We start from the raw sequence: 17,038 nt of genomic DNA, 5'->3' as shown, positions 1-17,038 counted from the left end.
GCATCCCTATGCTATACAGGCGATCCGAATATAAAAAGTGAACGTCCCAGAGTGGGACACAGAATGAAAGTCCAAAAAGTGTTAAAAAAATTGAAAAATATAAAAAGAAAAATTGTAAAAATATAAAAAAGAAAATAAAAAAAATAATCCACCAAAAATAAAAATATAATGTACCTATCAATAAATATTATGAAAAAAAAAACAATAAAAGTACACATATTTGGTATCGCATCGTCCGGAACGACCTGACCTATAAAACTGTCCCACTAGTTAACCCCTTTAGTGAACACGGTAAAAAAAAAAACCGAAGCAAAAACAATGCTTTTTCATCATACCGCCAAACAAAAAATGAAATAACACGCGATCAAAAAGACCACTATAAATAAAAATGGTACCTCTGAAAACGTCATCTTGTCACGCAAAAAACAAGCTGCCATACAGCTCTATCAGCCAAAAAATAAAAAAGTTATAGCTCTCAGAATAAAGCGATGCAAAAAAATATTTTTTTCTATAAAATAGCTTTTATTGTGTAAAAGCTCCAAAACAGAAAAACAATATAAATGTGGTACCGCTGTAAACGTACTGACCTGAAGAATAACGCTGCCTTATCAATTTTACCACACGCGGAACAGCATTAAAAAAAAATTCTGAAATTGCTGGTTTTTGTTTATTCTGCCTCCCAAAAATCGGAATAGAAAGTGATCAAAAAATGTCAAGTGCCTGAAAACGGCACCAATAAAAACGTCAAGTCATCCTGCAAAAAACAAGCCGCCACATGACTCTGTCGGCCAAAATATGGAAAAATTATAGCTCTCAAAATATGGCGATGCAAAAACTAGATTTTGCAAAAAAAATGCGTCTTTTAGTGTGTGACAGCTGTCAATCATAAAAACCCCATATGATTCTGGTATCGCTGTAATCGCACCGACCCGAAGAATAAAGTTGTCTAATCACTTATACCTCACGAGGAACGGCGTAAAAAATAAACTCTAGGGTTAGGGTTGTGATGGGGTTGGGATTTTTTCAAAAGTAAAAAAAAAAAAAAAAAGATGACGATATGGCGACTAGTGTTGAGCGCAAGTGCTCGCTACTTGAGTTTGCATCGGGTGCTCAGGAATGCACTGAGTATCGCAGGTGCTCAAGTGACATGCTCGAGTCTCTGCCCCATATGCTCCGTGGCCAAAAAAACTTGCGGGGATTGCCTGCCATGCACGAGCGATCCCCGTATGTTTTTTTTTTGGGTGTCTAATAACCATGAAACATGCGAGCGGGGATTTGAGCATGTCACTCGAGCACCCGCGATACTCAGTGCATTCCTGAGCACCCGATGCAAACTCAAGTAGCGAGCACTTGCGCTCAACACTAGTCGCCATATCGTCATCTTTTTTTTTTTTTTTTTTTACTTTTGAAAAAATCCCAACAAGATGACGATATGGCGACTAGTGTTGAGCGCAAGTGCTCGCTACTTGAGTTTGCATCGGGTGCTCAGGAATGCACTGAGTATCGCAGGTGCTCAAGTGACATGCTCGAGTCTCTGCCCCATATGCTCCGTGGCCAAAAAAACTTGCGGGGATTGCCTGCCATGCACGAGCGATCCCCGTATGTTTTTTTTTTGGGTGTCTAATAACCATGAAACATGCGAGCGGGGATTTGAGCATGTCACTCGAGCACCCGTGATACATGATGCATACCCGTGTATCTGATGGTAACTCAAGTAGCGAGCACTTGCGCTCAAGACTAATGACAACTTATTCAATATGATGACCTAATGTTATCAAATTCTGTGTCGTACCTCTGGATTCAAAATGTTCACTATACCCCTTGATAAAATCTTTGATGGGTGTAGTTTCCAAAATGGGGTCACTTGTGGGGGGTTTCCACTGTTTAGGCACATCAGAGGCTCTCCAAACGCGACATGGCGTCCACTTTCAATTCCAGCCAATTTTGTGTTCAAAGAGTCACACAATGCTCCTTCCCTTCTGAACTCTGCCGTGCGCCCAAACACTGTATTTTCCCTACATATGGGATATTGGCGTACTCAGGAGAAATTGCACAAAAGTTTTTGGGGTCCATTTTCTCCTCTTACCCTTGTGAAAATAAAAAAATTGGGGCTAAAACATTATTTTTGTGGAAAAAGTTTGATTTTTTTATTTTCACGGCTCCATGTTATAAACTTCTGCAAAGCACTTGGGGGTTCAGGGTGCTCACCACACATCTAGATAAGTTCCCTGAGGGATCTAGTTTCCAAAATGGTGTCACTTATGGAGGGTTTCCACTGTTTAGGCACACCCAGGGGCTCTCCAAACGCAACATGGCTAAGTTAATTATTCAAGCAAATTTTACATTCAAAAAGTCAAATGGCGCTCCTTCTCTTCCGAGCTCTGCTGTGTGCCCAAACAGTGTTTTTTCCCCACGATGGGGTATCTGCGTGCTCAGGGGAAATTGCACAACAAATTTTTGGATACACTTTTTCCTGTTACCCTTGCGAAAATAAAAAAAAATTGGGTCTAAAGTAACATTTTTGGGAAAAAAGGTAAGTTAGTTAATTTTTTTCTTCCACATTCCAAAAATTCCCGTGAAGCACCTGAAGGGTTAATAAAGTTCTTGAATGTGGTTTTGAGCACCTTGAGGGGTGCACTTTTTAGAATGGTGTCACTTTTGGGTATTTTCTGTCATAAAGACCCCTCAAAGTGACTTTAAATGTGATGTGGTCCCTAAAAAAATGGTTTTGTAAATTTTGTTGGAGAAATGAGAAATCGCTGGTCATCTTTTAACCCTAATAAAAAAAATGTTGGTTCCAAAATTGTGTTGATATAAAGTAGACATGTGGGAAATGTTATTAACTATTTTGTGTGACATATCTCTCTGATTTAAGGGCATAAAAATTCAAATTTTGAAAATTGCTAAATTTTTGCCAAATTTCCCTTTTTTTCCACAAATAAAAGCAAGTGATATTGAAGAAATTTTACCACTATCATGCAGTATAATATGTCACAAAAAAACAATCTCAGAATCAAAGGGATCCGTTGAAGCGTTCCAGGGTAATTACCTCAAAGTGACAATGGTCAGAATTGGAAAAATTGACCCGGTCATTAACGGGCAAACCACCCTCGGGGGTCAAGGGGTTAAATGGCCTGGGACTGCCTCGACAGCGAGAGCTCAGCTATAACTTACACCGAGCTCCTGGGGGCAATTGCTTGGGCACAGCTTATGTGCCCACATGATCACCATGACTGTATGTCACATTTATGTCACACTGGTGGTCGTGAAATCCTGACCGACCATAACTTAAACTTACGTCTAAGATCGTGAAGGGGTTAAAGGTTTTGACGTCGTGTCTGGAGGCAAACACACATATTGTGTGAAATGTGGGGTGAAGGGGAATTCTCACCTGGTTGGGTTGTCAATGTCACAAAACCAATAAATGTCCAGAGTATAGTAAGCTGCTGCAGTCATGTCTGTGGATAAAAGAGATTCTTCTGCACGTGAATTAAAGAGTGACTAGGAGGTAGACATTTAGCTGACCACGCTGCTATGTAGACTTCTACGGTGATTGTTGTACTACTAGTAGTCTTCATTTATGTGTTTCAGGTCCGTACCACACCATTTCTCAAACAAAACTACAGCAGTTTTGTCTACCTGTCAGCTAAATGTCTACCTCCTAACCACTCTGCACCATGATATTGTTGTCTAATTCAGGAGAAACATACCCTGAAAGCTTCCAACAGTTCTTTTAGATTTGACGAACGCTAAGAGGGTTTGTCCCAACTGCCTTGCAAGACCTAAGTACACACTTGTGTATCCCACTCTTGTGGGACTAGCTATGCTGAAAAAACAAACAAACAAAAAAAACAACTGCCAGCCTTCCTATCCAAAGGATCTCTGTGAAAGGACTTTCTGAAAGTATTTTAAATAGAGATATACATTTGTGCCAACAACTAGAATCTGACTCAAAGGAGTATTTAAAGAGGTTGTCCACTACTTTTACATTGATGATCTATCCTTAGGATAGGTCATCAATGTCTGATCAGCTGTTATGGTTGTCGGCGGCATCTAACTACACATCGGCCTCCTATTGATTTGAATAGTAGGTGGATGTTTAATACCAAGCCTTGGTCACTACCAGAAGATGGAGCAACTCGGCAAGCGAGTTCTTCCAGCCTGCGGCTGCAGACACCGATAACAGCTAATCGGTGAGGTGCCAGTTGCTGGACCCCGGCCGATCAGACATTGATGACATATTCCAAGGATAGGTCATCAATGTAGAAGTAGTGGACAACCTCTAAATTTAACAATCTTCATATAATGGCTTCACGTGGTGCTCCATACAGTATAATGGCCCCACATAGTGCCCATACAGAATGGCCCCACATAGTGCTCCATACAGTATAATGGCCCCATATACTTCTTCATAAAGAGTAATAGAATCGTCTGGCATTGCAGGCCAAATAAACTCACCCTGTGGACCAGATTTGGCCCACGGGCCAGGGCATGTGTGTCCTAGACAGTAATTCTTCATGTTTGTTAATGTTCATTGTGGCCTTAATAGCGCTTAACTGCTCTATGTATTCTGATGGAAAAAATGGTTTACCAGCCACCCCACCTCCCTTCATCCAAAGAGGTAGAAGACTCGTCTGATTGTAATTCTCCACTTCCAGACCATTTTAAATCACTTTGAGCTAAAAATGTTAGGATGTGCCATCAGCTGGTTTTCTCTTCATAAAATAGCAGATTTCACACCTAAACATACATTTAATGTCTCTGAACATACACAGTAGGGAGATTGACACTAGTGTCATCAATAGCTTTTTCAGCTTTACTAGGTGTATGCTGTAAAGTAATCAAAGGAACATAAGGTTAGAATAAGCAAGGTAGAAATTGAGGGAGGGGGGGGCATACAGCCACTCCTCCAAACCACCCAAAATACCATAATAGAGGGATCCCGTTTCAGCATCTCCTGGACTATTCATGTTCTCAGTCCCTCACACCTCCATAGATGACTGGAATTCACTTAAAAACCCTTTCATTTTAACTTTAGGCAATCAATCATCGGGTGGGCTGGAAGCAATCTCTGTCCCTCCAAGTAGCAGGAGTGAGCAATTTACAATGACTGTAACCTCAAGAAAGTTGCTGCTGCCACACTTCCGGTGAAATGCTTCTGGTTTCCAGGGATGGATGCCCCACCACATTTCCTGTGACATCGACACGCAAAGCATCATCGGCTTCCCATAGAATTCAGACTTCCAGAAAGAAGCCCCTGAGGAGATTAAGAAAGTACTCTAGCTCTTAACAGGGTCTACAGCAATTAGTCTAGATCGGTGTTTCCCAACCTCCATCAGCCATTGCAACAGGTTCTTGCACCTGTGCAACAATAGGGAAATCCTGATCTGTTGGGGGGCTGTGAGAATGGGGTTTGGGAAATACTGATCTAGATACATAAGGCAGAATAACTATCCATGCCTGCCCAAGTTGATAACAGACTCAACTCTCTGCTTCCTAAAGTAGTAAACCAATGAGGAATGTGGGAGACTCTGACCATCTATTGTGATGCTGTCTCTGGCAATGGTGGAAGAAAAACCCCAGAATCTTTAATTGATGGGAGAGGGGGAGATTAACTTCCCAACCAAGTCATGGACTGGAACACATTTCCGCTTTAAGTTTACTTGTTGGATGAACTTGCCAGCCTGTGATAAGCCATCCTCCTTTTGCCAAGCTTCGACTTTTTTTTATTTTTTATAAGGAGTCAAGAGGTAAAAACACCGCAAACTGTTTGGAGCAACTAACTATTCAAGTTTTGAATCAGAACTCAAGAGTATGCTCAGGGTAATCTGGATTTTTCAAACAGGAAATTCGCAGCATCTTACAGTAGCAAGGTAGGTTTGATTTTTACCAAAATGTCTTCTGCAGGTTCTTGTGGTAAAAACAGAGGCAACATCTAAAACACTTGATCTGCAGCATAATTCTCTGTCAGGCTTTCTACAACGAGGCCTTTAGGGATTATGGCCAAAACCCAGACATAAGGAGGGAATATAAATTCTAATTTACCCCATCTGAACAAGGAACCTAGAATCCAGGAATTTCCTGATATAAGCTCCCAACTGGGAGGTGGAAAAGAAAAATACAAAATTTAACCTCTTCCCAACCTGACTTGAGGTCATTGCTGGTCACCTTTATGAGAGTCCCAGGGAGGATTTCTAAGCAGGAACCCTTTATTTCTACCATTAGAAAAATGCCTTTAAGGATTTTATCATTATTAAAATTCTCACTCAAAAAGGATCCCATTGGTTTTTGAAAATAAGTGAAAGGAAATAATTTCTTCCTAGCCAAAGCTGGAGCCAGAATGTCATCTAGGGAGGAAGCGAATAAATGGGTCCCTTCACAAGATATTGCACATAATTGAGAGTTGGACACATTATCTCCTTGGCAATTACACACGTGGTCAAAATTGTTGGTACCCCTCATTTAATGAAAGAAAAACTCACAATGGTCACAGAAATAACTTGAATCTGACAAAAGTAATAAAATTAAAAATCTATGAAAATGTACAAATGAAAGTCAGACATTGCATTTCAACCCTACTTCCACAGAATTAAAAAAAAATAAATAAACTCATGAAACAGGCCTGGACAGAAATGATGGTACCCTTAACTTAATATTTTATGGAACAACCTTTTGAGGCAATCACACGATTCCTGTAACTGTCAATGAGACTTCTGCATGGACAGGTATTTTGGCCTACTCCTCATGAGCAAACTGTACCAGTTGTCTCATGTTTGAAGGTTGCCTTTTCCAGACGTCATGTTTCAGCTCTTTCCAAAGATGCTCAATAGGATTTAGGTCAGGGCTCATAGAAGGCCACTTCAGAATACTCCAATGTTTTCCTCATAGCCATTCTTGGGTGCTTTTAGCTGTGTGTTTTTGGGTCATTATCCTGTTGCAAAACCCATGACCTGCAACTGATACCAAGCTTTGACACTGGGCAGCACATTTTTCTCTAGAATCCCTTGATAGTCTTGAGATTTCATTGTGCCCTGCACAGATTCAAGACACCCTGTGCCAGATGCAGCAAATCAGCCTCAGAACATAACAGAGCCTCCTCCATGTTTCACAGTAGGGACAGTGTTCTTTTCTTGATATGCTTAATTTTTCCATCTGTGAACATAGAGCTGATGTGCCTTGCCAACAACTTCCATTTTTGTCTCATCTGTCCATAGGACAATCTCCCAGAAGCTTTGTGGTTGTCAACATGTAATTTGGCAAATTCCAGTCTGGCTTTTCTATGATTTTTTTTTTTTTTCCAACAATGGTGTTCTCCTTGGTCGTCTTCCATGAAGTCCACTTTGGATCAAACGACGGATGGTGCGATCTGACACTGATGTTCCTTGAGCTTGAAGTTCATCTTTAATCTCTTTATAAGTTATCCTGGGCTCTTTTGTTACCATTCGTATTATCAGTCTTTGATTTGTCATCAGTTTTCCTCCTGTAGCCACGTCCAGGGAAATTGGCTACAATCCCATGGATCTTAAATTTCTGAATATGTGCAACTGTAGTCACAGGATCATCAAGCTGCTTGGAGATGGTCCTATAACCTTTAAAAAAAAAAATATAGACAAGCATGTTAATCTGCTGAGACAACTCTTTCCTTTGCTTCCTCTGGTCCATGTTGAGTGTGGTACACATCATGTCACCAAACAGCACTGAGTATCTGTAGCCCTATATACAGGCCCACTGACTGATTACAAGACTGTAGACAACCGTGTTGCCAATTAGTGGACACAACTTGATTTAACATGTCCCTTTTGTAACATGTTCAGGGGTACCATCATTTCTGTCCAGGCCTATTTGAGTTTAATTTTTGAAAAAATTCTGTGGAAGCAGGGTTGAAAAGCAGTGTTCATTTTCATAGATTTTTAATTATAACTTGAATCTGACAAAAGTAGTTTGTGACAATTGTGGGTTTTTCTTTTATTAAACGAGGGGTACCAACAATTTTGACTGTGTGTAGTTTTTTTTTGCCACAAGGCTTCATGATCTGAATTAATGAGCAAGGTGAATCTGGCTCCTAGTCTAGTTGCATTAGCTGAAACATGGAAAGAAATAGATTTTTAGGCACCCAGGAATAGGACAAAATCTCGTCCCTGAGCGTTTTCCCTCTTAAGAGTTTTTGCACAAGCCACAAGATTAACAATCTGGGGGTACATGTACTGGCTATACAAAGCTTAAAACACGAAATCCCAGTTTCCAAGGCCCTAAAGAGACATATCCATAAGATTACCAAGACAGCCAATGTAGTCAAATGGCAAGGAAGATTTCTTAGATATTTTACAAACCAAGACAATTTTTGGTGCCCTGTCCCAATAGAAATTAACATTCAAACAGATTTTTACACTTAAAGGGTTTATTCCTAAAAGTGTTATCCCTAAGAGAATGGAAGAAACCTGATACCACATTGTTTTGAGAAATGCCTTTTCCTAACCTCCAGGTTCCCGAACATGACATCCTGGACCGAACTAGATACCCATGGCTCTTCAATATTCATCATTGCTCTAGTAGCCTTAGTACTTGATCTAGGTCTTCAGATGGAAGGTAAAAAAAAGTTTTCCCATCCTTAAAATCATCTAAAAGAGGAAGATATGGAAGAATCAAGAGTCCACTTCAGAGATTTATACCAAATGCAAATCCTCTTCAGACTTGACACATTAGAAAAACATCCTCAACCAGACGATAAGCTAGGAGCCGATCTTTTAAAAGCTGACCGAACCTCTCCTATGAGCCATTTGATATTTTGGCTCATAAGATTGAACGGCAAGTGTCAATACATTTTTGTAAAGCAATTTAGAATAGGATGAGGCTAGTTTAGCTTTACACAGTCAATTCCTTATTCTTAGTTTTTGCGGTGGCCTTCCTAGGTCAATAGTACAATCTGACAAAGAAAAACCTTAAGATCAAAAAAACATGGAATAAAGTTTTTGGCCTATAGCCATTCACCCATAACTGAATACAAGATAAAAAGGGCTGAGGTGTCCCAGTTAGCTTCTCATGGACTTCATGCTTTCAGCACTGGAAGTTGCCATAGGTGACCCAACACACCTAAACCCTGAATCTGCCTTTTTATAATACAAAAATACAAGTAACCACCCATTTTAACTGTTATTGATTTGTCTCTCCTACAATCAGCAGGTCTGTACTGAAATGGCAATGCCCAGCATAGATGTGCACAGCCTTGACATTGCCTTCAGGTCTTGCTATATATGGTGACATGCTTTTGGTTTGACAACCTGCCCTTCAAATTCCTGACGTGACATTCAGCAGGTATCCTGGACCTTCGGGCTTCTCAGCAGGTATGCTACAGGATGGGACAAATGATGCTGCATTGAAGAGCTTTCTACCATCATTAGGCACCACAGCCATAAAATAGATCCAGAGGGAAAAACTATCCTACCAGCATGCTAGGGCAATACCTGGGCCATATAGGTCTTTGTGTTATAGGATAGGAAAAACATTGAGGAAAGATGTGAGGCTCTGCATTTTAATACCTACAGGTTACCTGTCCAAGCGGGAAGACTCCCTCTCTTAGTGCAGTCATGACAATTGGAAAGTCAGACTACAACTTACAGTGCCTACAAGTAGTATTCAACCCCCTGCAGATTTAGCTGGTTGGATAAGATGCAAATAAGTTAGAGCCTTCAAACTGCAAACGAGAGTAGGTTTTATGAACAGAAGCATAAATCTTACAAACCAAAAAGTTATGTTGCTCAGTTGAATTTTATTAAATTTTAAACATAAAAGTGTGGGTCAATTATTATACAACCCCTATGTTTAATATTTTGTGGAATAACCCTTGTTTGCAATTACAGCTAATAATAGTCTTTTATAAGACCTCATCAGGCCGGCACAGGTCTGTGGAGTTATCTTGGCCCACTCCTCCATGCAGATCTTCTCCAAGTTATCTAGGTTCTTTGGGTGTCTCATGTGGACTTTATTCTTGAGCTCCTTCCACAAGTTTTCAATTGGGTTAAGGTCAGGAGACTGACTAGGCCACTCCAACACCTTGACTTTTTCCCTCTTGAACCAGGCCTTGGTTTTCTTGGCTGTGTGCTTTGGGTCGTTGTCTTGTTGGAAGATGAAATTACGACCCATCTTAAGATCCTTGATGGAGGAGCGGAGGTTCTTGGCCAAAATCTCCAGGTAGGCCATGCTATCCATCTTCCCATGGATGCGGACCAGATGGCCAGGCCCCTTGGCAGAGAAACAGCCCCACAGCATGATGCTGCCACCACCATGCTTGACTGTAGGGATGGTATTCTTGGGGTCGTATGCAGTGCCATCCAGTCTCCAAACGTCACGTGTGTGGTTGGCACCAAAGATCTTGATCTCATCAGACCATAGAACCTTGAACCAGTCTGTCTCAGAGTCCTCCAAGTGATCATGAGCAAACTGTAGACGAGCCTTGACATGACGCTTTGAAAGTAAAGGTACCTTACGGGCTCGTCTGGAACGGAGACCATTGCGGTGGAGTACGTTACTTATGGTATTGACTGAAACCAATGTCCCCACTGCCATGAGATCTTCCCGGAGCTCCTTCCTTGTTGTCCTTGGGTTAGCCTTGACTCTTCGGACAAGCCTGGCCTCGGCACGGGAGGACACTTTCAAAGGCTGTCCTGGCTGTGGAAGGCTAACAGTAGTTCCATAAGCCTTCCACTTACGGATGATGCTCCCAACAGTGGAGACAGGTAGGCCCAACTCCTTGGAAAGGGTTTTGTACCCCTTGCCAGCCTTGTGACCCTCCACGATCTGGTCTCTGATGGCCTTGGAATGCTCCTTTGTCTTTCCCATGTTGACCATGTCTGAGTGCTGTTCACAAGTTTGGGGAGGGTCTTAAATAGTCAGAAAAGGCTGGCAAAAGAGATCTTTAATCCACACATGTGAAGCTCATTATTCTTGGTGCCTGAACTACTTCTTAATACTTTAGGGGGACCAAACAGAATTCTTGTGGTTTGAGGGGTTGAATAATAAATGACACTCTGAATTAACTTTTTACGTTTTAAAAAAAAAAAAAAAAAAAAATTGCTGCAGTGCATTTCCCACTTCCAGGCTGATCTACAGTACAAATGTCACAATGCCAAGTTAATTCCACATGTGTCAACCAGCTAAATCTGCAGGGGGTTGAATACTACTTGTAGGCACTGTATAGCCTTCTAGTTTTCTGAATAATAAACAGAGCCAAAAGAGGTGTGATACCAACTGCATGTTCATGATTTATTTTCATATTATAACCAGCTTCTTTACAATAAGGAGAAAATTGAGACGCATAACAGATCACTTTCAACTTTTATAAGATGGCTTCCAACAATTAAAAATACAAATTGCTTATATTATGTATTCTGACAAATTTTAAATACACATCTTTTGTCAGTACCTTCAAAATAATCAATTCATAAAAGGTAAATCATGATTAAGATACCTGCATGATCACGAAGGTCAAACCACAAGAACCTCAGCAGTATACTTGGGCAACACTGCAAACAGTTTATTTCTGTTAAAGGGGTTTTCCCACTACTGGACAACCCCAGTTTAATCAATTCAGGATCCTATATAAAAATAAAAGCTGGATACTCAACTCCTGTAAGTGCTGACATTTAAGCGATGTCAAAACCACCTTTCCCAGGGAATGATGTCACATGCTAGCTGTAGCCTTTGTTACGTGTGAGAGGACGTTTGCACTGACCGAATATTGATATAGCTGCTCATGAGATGCAGCACTCATTGGCTGCAATCGAAACAGCAACGTTACATCACTCTAGGAACAACGGCACCAATATGGCTGGAATGGTGCTGCTGCAGAAGGAGAGTATCCCTGTTCATTTTATAAGGTGTCTGGAATGGATTTATCTGGAAATGTCCTCTAGTGGACAACTCTTAAAACTGACAACATTTGCTGGAGTTCAGTTTCTTCATGAAGGCTTAAATTGTCTGACAAAAAAAAAAAAGCAAGAGGGAACACCCATGCCATTGTATATATATAAAAAAGAAATCTAAACACATAAGTGTCAAGGTTTAAGAAAAAAATATATATATATAAAATGGTAGGATGGGAAGCTTCCCACTGGTTAACAGGAGGGGGAAATATTCACATACAAATGAAACTACTGAACAGCAGAGAATATTTTAATTTCCAGATTACCATTCAGATCACTAAAAATCTAATGTAAAAAACAAAATGACAGACAAGGGGAAAATATATATCAGCAATGCAAACTTATGAAAAATGTGCATGGCTTTATTTCAAACAGGTGATGGGAGCAACCAACCAACCATTAACCCCAAAAATGGCAAAAAGTATCACCTTTTGCTGGATAAAATAGAAAAGCGCATATGTAACTCTTAAAACAGAAATTAAAGACAGAATTGGAGGTGAAAAAGTCAAGCAGTAGCCTAAATTATGTTCTAAACCAAGTCTGTCTGCTTTATTGTTGTTTTTTTTATAACTTTTGTTTTGGTTTTTTTAATAAAATCTCCCCAAACAATCACCCTCACACCCTTACCCCCTAACCCAACAATTTAGTCTTCTGTACTCTGCGCTTCTTCATCAGATGCCTCTTCACCAGACTTTTCCTGCTGAGGGCTGGCAGGTTTCTTCTCTGGGGGTGGGGTCTCTGGTTCATCATCTTCCTCTTCCTCCTCAGCTTTAGGTGAAGGAGATTTTTCCTTTGATGCCTTTGCCGCAGGGCGGCTCTTTCCTTTGGCCTTTGCTGGACTGGGTGTTACTAAAAAATATATGTTAGTGAAAAATCAATGCTCTGCAAAAGTGGGGAAAATGGCTGCGATTTCCTCCTGGAAGCGGGGATTTAAGACTAGGTTCAGAACGCTATTAACACACCTCTCAATTCAATCTACATAGGAGATGGCAGTTACTACTGCTGATGCCCTCAGTAATGTGACAGTCTTCAGACTACAGACTGTGCCTCAGAATGGAGAATTTTGATAATGAACAATTTTGGTAGCAAAGGAAGCAAATCTGATAACATAACAATTTGCTTATTTTCATGTGTACTAGTAATTTATGATTTAAAATGGTTACCCTTTAAGCTTCACACCATATCCAGCAGTAACAATTCACTGGATATAGTTTTAAAAAGGAAATCTGTTAGCAGGATTTAACAAACTAAACTATTTGCCTGGTCCAGCAATACCTTTACGTCACCAGCTCGCACCTGAGAAATCAGTATTTGAACATGCAAATGGCTATGGAAGATCTGAATCCTTTCAGTCTAGTGCCATCACCCACCCAGCACCACTTTCTATTGCTAGCTCCATTGCATAAGTCACATAGCATTGAGGCTGCACTGGGCTATGAAAAGAGCTGGAGTATCTTAGTCTTCAGATCTACTACTGCAATTTGCATATCAATTCAGTCACCTAATTCGCAAGTCCAAGTAACATTATTGCTGGACTTGTTTCTGGAAGAGATACGTGCAAAGATAAATAGGCTGGGGTGTAAAGTCCTACTACCAGATTACAATATAAAGGAATCTACTTTAAACAAAACTAGCCCATCTTGTGTATTCATTGATTAACAAGTTACAAATACAGTAAACCTATGTGCCCACGATGCAGAAATGCTGTGGATTTTTTCCTGAGCGTTTCTGCATCTCCCTGGCAGAAAAAACGCATGCGGATGTGAAGCGTTCTTCACATGCATTTCCGCATGCAGGTTGTCAAGTGCTTTCCAAGCGATTATAGCATCACTTGGAAAAGTGCTTGACAACTTGGGTCACACTATATAAATCCATGCAAACGGAATGGATTTTGTATAGTGTGACCGAAAGAATGGTAAAAAATGATTATACTCCCCTTCTGATGGCCCCCGATGTCCTTATCTGATCCGTCCTGGCTTGCCGGCAGCTCTCGATGGTCGAAAAGGACCTGCCATGATAACGTCATTTAGTCATGTGACAGGTCACGCGACTGCTATCGGCGGTCGCGTGACCTGTCACATGACTAAATGACGTCATCATGGCAGGTCCTTTTAGACAGAGCTGCCGGCAAGCCAGGACAGATCGGATAAGGACATCGGAAATTTCCACAGCATGTGCACAGCACATGCGGATCATTGGGGAACATGGCAGACCTTCTATCAAGCGTTTAAGAGTTTCTGCAGCGGAATTGCCGCTGCGTAAACGCTAAAACACGCATAGTGGGCACACAGCCCAAGTCTGCTGTGCCTACTGGAGAACTCAAATTTTACGTCAGGGGAGAGGCAAGTACAGCTGTGCGAATTATTTTTTTTTTTTTTTTTTTTTGACTATAGCAAATAATGTGTGGGCAAAACATCAATGACATCCAAGGTCAGACAAGAAAGCACCAGCTTGCTTTTTTATGTACAATCATCTGCGGTTTATCCAAGCTGCTTGGACCATAAAACTTTTTATGGTGCCTTCCTAATCCTGGTTGAGATTCATCCAACAGTAATTTCTTACCTGTAGCCTTTAGCCTAGGCTTCGGTACCTTCTTCTCCCGCTTTTCAGGCTTAGATTTTTTCACAATTTTCTTCTTCTTCTTTGATCGTCCATAATCACTGTCATCATCATCTTCCACCATGAAGTCTTCATCACTGCCAGAATCCTCTGAAGATGAAATTATGTAATTGTAAAATTGTATTCCATATTAGAGGTTGTTCGCTACTGGACAACCTTTTCTTAAAATGTGTTCTACCAAGTTTAGGCATTATTCCCTATCCAATGTGTAACAAAAAAATTCTTTCCAAACGCTGGGAACTTTACTGATCTTAAATCTGAGTTCTGTAAATGAAGAGGTGGTAGATAGTGCACACTTCCACTTCATTCATTGTTAATGAGGAACCGCTGGACGTTGAGCCAAGAATGATTAAAAAAAAAAAAAAAAAAAAAAAAAAAGTCTTGCCATCTTGCTGATCGTACACTAAAATATATATCTATATAGATACACATGGGAGTTTGTCACCAGGTTTTTGCCTCTTAATCTGAAAGGAACATTGTCTCTACACCAAGACCTTCATTCCAGCAATGAGTTGCTGACTGGACTGCTTGTTGTAGCTAATTGGTGCACAACCTTTCAGTCCGATGGCCACATTTTCAGAACGATCCGAAGGGCTGCAATATTACCACAGTATTAACGTCTGAGCCATTTACTGCATATTAAAATTAAGTGCCCTGAATATGTAATAGGTGCAAGTTCATTTTTAGGGCTCCCACCTGACAGGACAGTGCATTCAGCCCTCTCCATTGTAGTATATGGCAGATGCTGAAACAGTCAAGTTTCCTTCTCCCATAGGCTACATTGAATAAAGGAGCTGTTTACATGGCCACTTATGTTGCACAAAATGAATAGATGTAGTGATGGAAGTCAAAACCATTCTGCAAAAATATGGCTGTCCAAGAAATGACCACACAACACACCATTAATAACTACTTGTCCTTATCGTAATAAGCACCACTGGTCTTCATGTCTTGGAGAATACAAGTGACCAGATAGTACCATTTCTGCAAGCTGATGGTTAAGGGCCACACAGACATCGCGAGCCGCATGCTGTGCATCCCTGCTGTAGATTTTCTAAAAGTAATGTTTAGCAGGAAATCACCACTAGAGGACTAGTACCCTGCTGTCATATATACCTCCATGTGGCAGCTTTCTACCCATGCGCAGTGTACACAGAAAGCAGTCAGAGGTGTGAAGGGGTTATGCAGGGCTCTGCAGACAACTGACATGCAGCAGATCAAGAGATTTTAATCAAACCAGCAGCAAGCAGCTCCATTGGAATTAGGGTTTGTCCCCTTACGTTATGCAGCCCTCCGATGAGGGCATCAAAAACATGGTCGCCCTTTAAAATCCAATGTTAATTTATTACCTGCCTAAAGGCCCAGCATCATTTTTTTTTTTTTTTTTTTTTATGTACGTAACCATTTTAAAACTAACAGATGCTGTTGGGTGTGAAGAACAGTTCTAGTTTTAAAAGAACTGGTCCACACTAAAGTTTTAGTTTTGCTTTGTAAAACTCACTTTCCAAAAACTGTGCTTCATCTTCATCTTCTGGTTCCTCCTCCTCACTCCCAGCATCTCCCATTATCATCTCCCTTTGCTTAGAAACTGCCTTAGATGCAGCTTGTCTTTGTTGACGGACATTTTTACGCTGTTCCTTTTCATCATCACTGTCACCTGAAAATGTTGAGTAAGAATGGAGCAAAAGTTAGATTATGTATAAAAACCAGTGAGCAGGAAGAATTTCTCTTCCCTGTAGATGTGGAAAATTAGTCTCATAAGGGTTTATGCCTTCCAAAAGGAGAGCCAAGTCATGCCTCAGTGGGTGTGCTATCAGGAGACGGCAGAATGGACCATGTCTAGTAAACGCCTTTTTAACCAGTCTAAGGGTATGTGCACACGATGCAGAAAATTTCTGCATCTCCCTGGCAGAAAAAACGCATGCAGATTGTGCATGCGTTTTTCCTGCGGAATACATGCGGATTCACATGCGTTTCCGCATGTGGATTGAAAAGCGCTTTCCAGGCGATTTTAGCATCACCTGGAAAGTGCTTGACAACTAGGTCACACTATATAAATCCATGCAACCAGCATGGATTTATATAGTGTGACCCGAGAGAATGGTAAAAATAAAAAAATACATGTATACTTTACCCTCTGATGGCCCGCGCTGTCCTGCTCACTCCGTTCTCCCGGCAACTTTGAATTGAAAGACCTGCCGACGTCAGCGTCACGTGACCAGTCACATGACTGACGTCAGCGCAGGTCCTTCAACTCACTGCAAGTGCCGGGAACCAAGCAGGAGCGCTGCGCGGGCTAACAGATGGTAAGTATATATATATTTATTTTATTCTTGTTTTAGAGCTTTTTTAATGGTACCTGGGTGTGGATGAGACTCTCCTCTCCTCCACACCCGGGTACCATCCGCACATTAGAACGCACAAATTACGCAAGTACAGATGCAGTCTTGCGGAATTGGCGCGTTCTAATGCAAGTCAATGGCGGCAAAAACGCCGCGTTT

General features: G+C 41.0%; 1 protein-coding gene across 1 annotated transcript in view; it reads right to left on the bottom strand.

Annotated features, from left to right (window-relative positions):
- Nucleotides 1-11,233: 11,233 nt before the first annotated feature.
- NUCKS1 (nuclear casein kinase and cyclin dependent kinase substrate 1) overlaps nucleotides 11,234-17,038 on the bottom strand; it is a 32,876-nt gene continuing 27,071 nt past the window's right edge. The window contains exons 6-8 of the mRNA XM_073666952.1: nucleotides 16,039-16,194; nucleotides 14,481-14,627; nucleotides 11,234-12,767 (exon numbers count right to left, since the gene is read on the bottom strand). Coding sequence (XP_073523053.1) covers nucleotides 12,562-12,767; nucleotides 14,481-14,627; nucleotides 16,039-16,194 — 509 coding nt within the window. The 3' untranslated portion in view covers nucleotides 11,234-12,561. The remainder of the gene's footprint in view (nucleotides 12,768-14,480; nucleotides 14,628-16,038; nucleotides 16,195-17,038) is intronic.

The sequence above is a fragment of the Phyllobates terribilis genome, unplaced genomic scaffold, assembly GCF_046119375.1.
Source record: "Phyllobates terribilis strain yellow unplaced genomic scaffold, ASM4611937v1 Scaffold_2__4_contigs__length_985480577, whole genome shotgun sequence".
Lineage (NCBI taxonomy): Eukaryota > Metazoa > Chordata > Amphibia > Anura > Dendrobatidae > Phyllobates > Phyllobates terribilis.
The sequence above is the reverse complement of the archived record's forward strand: the minus strand, read 5'-3'. Positions and strand labels throughout refer to the sequence as shown.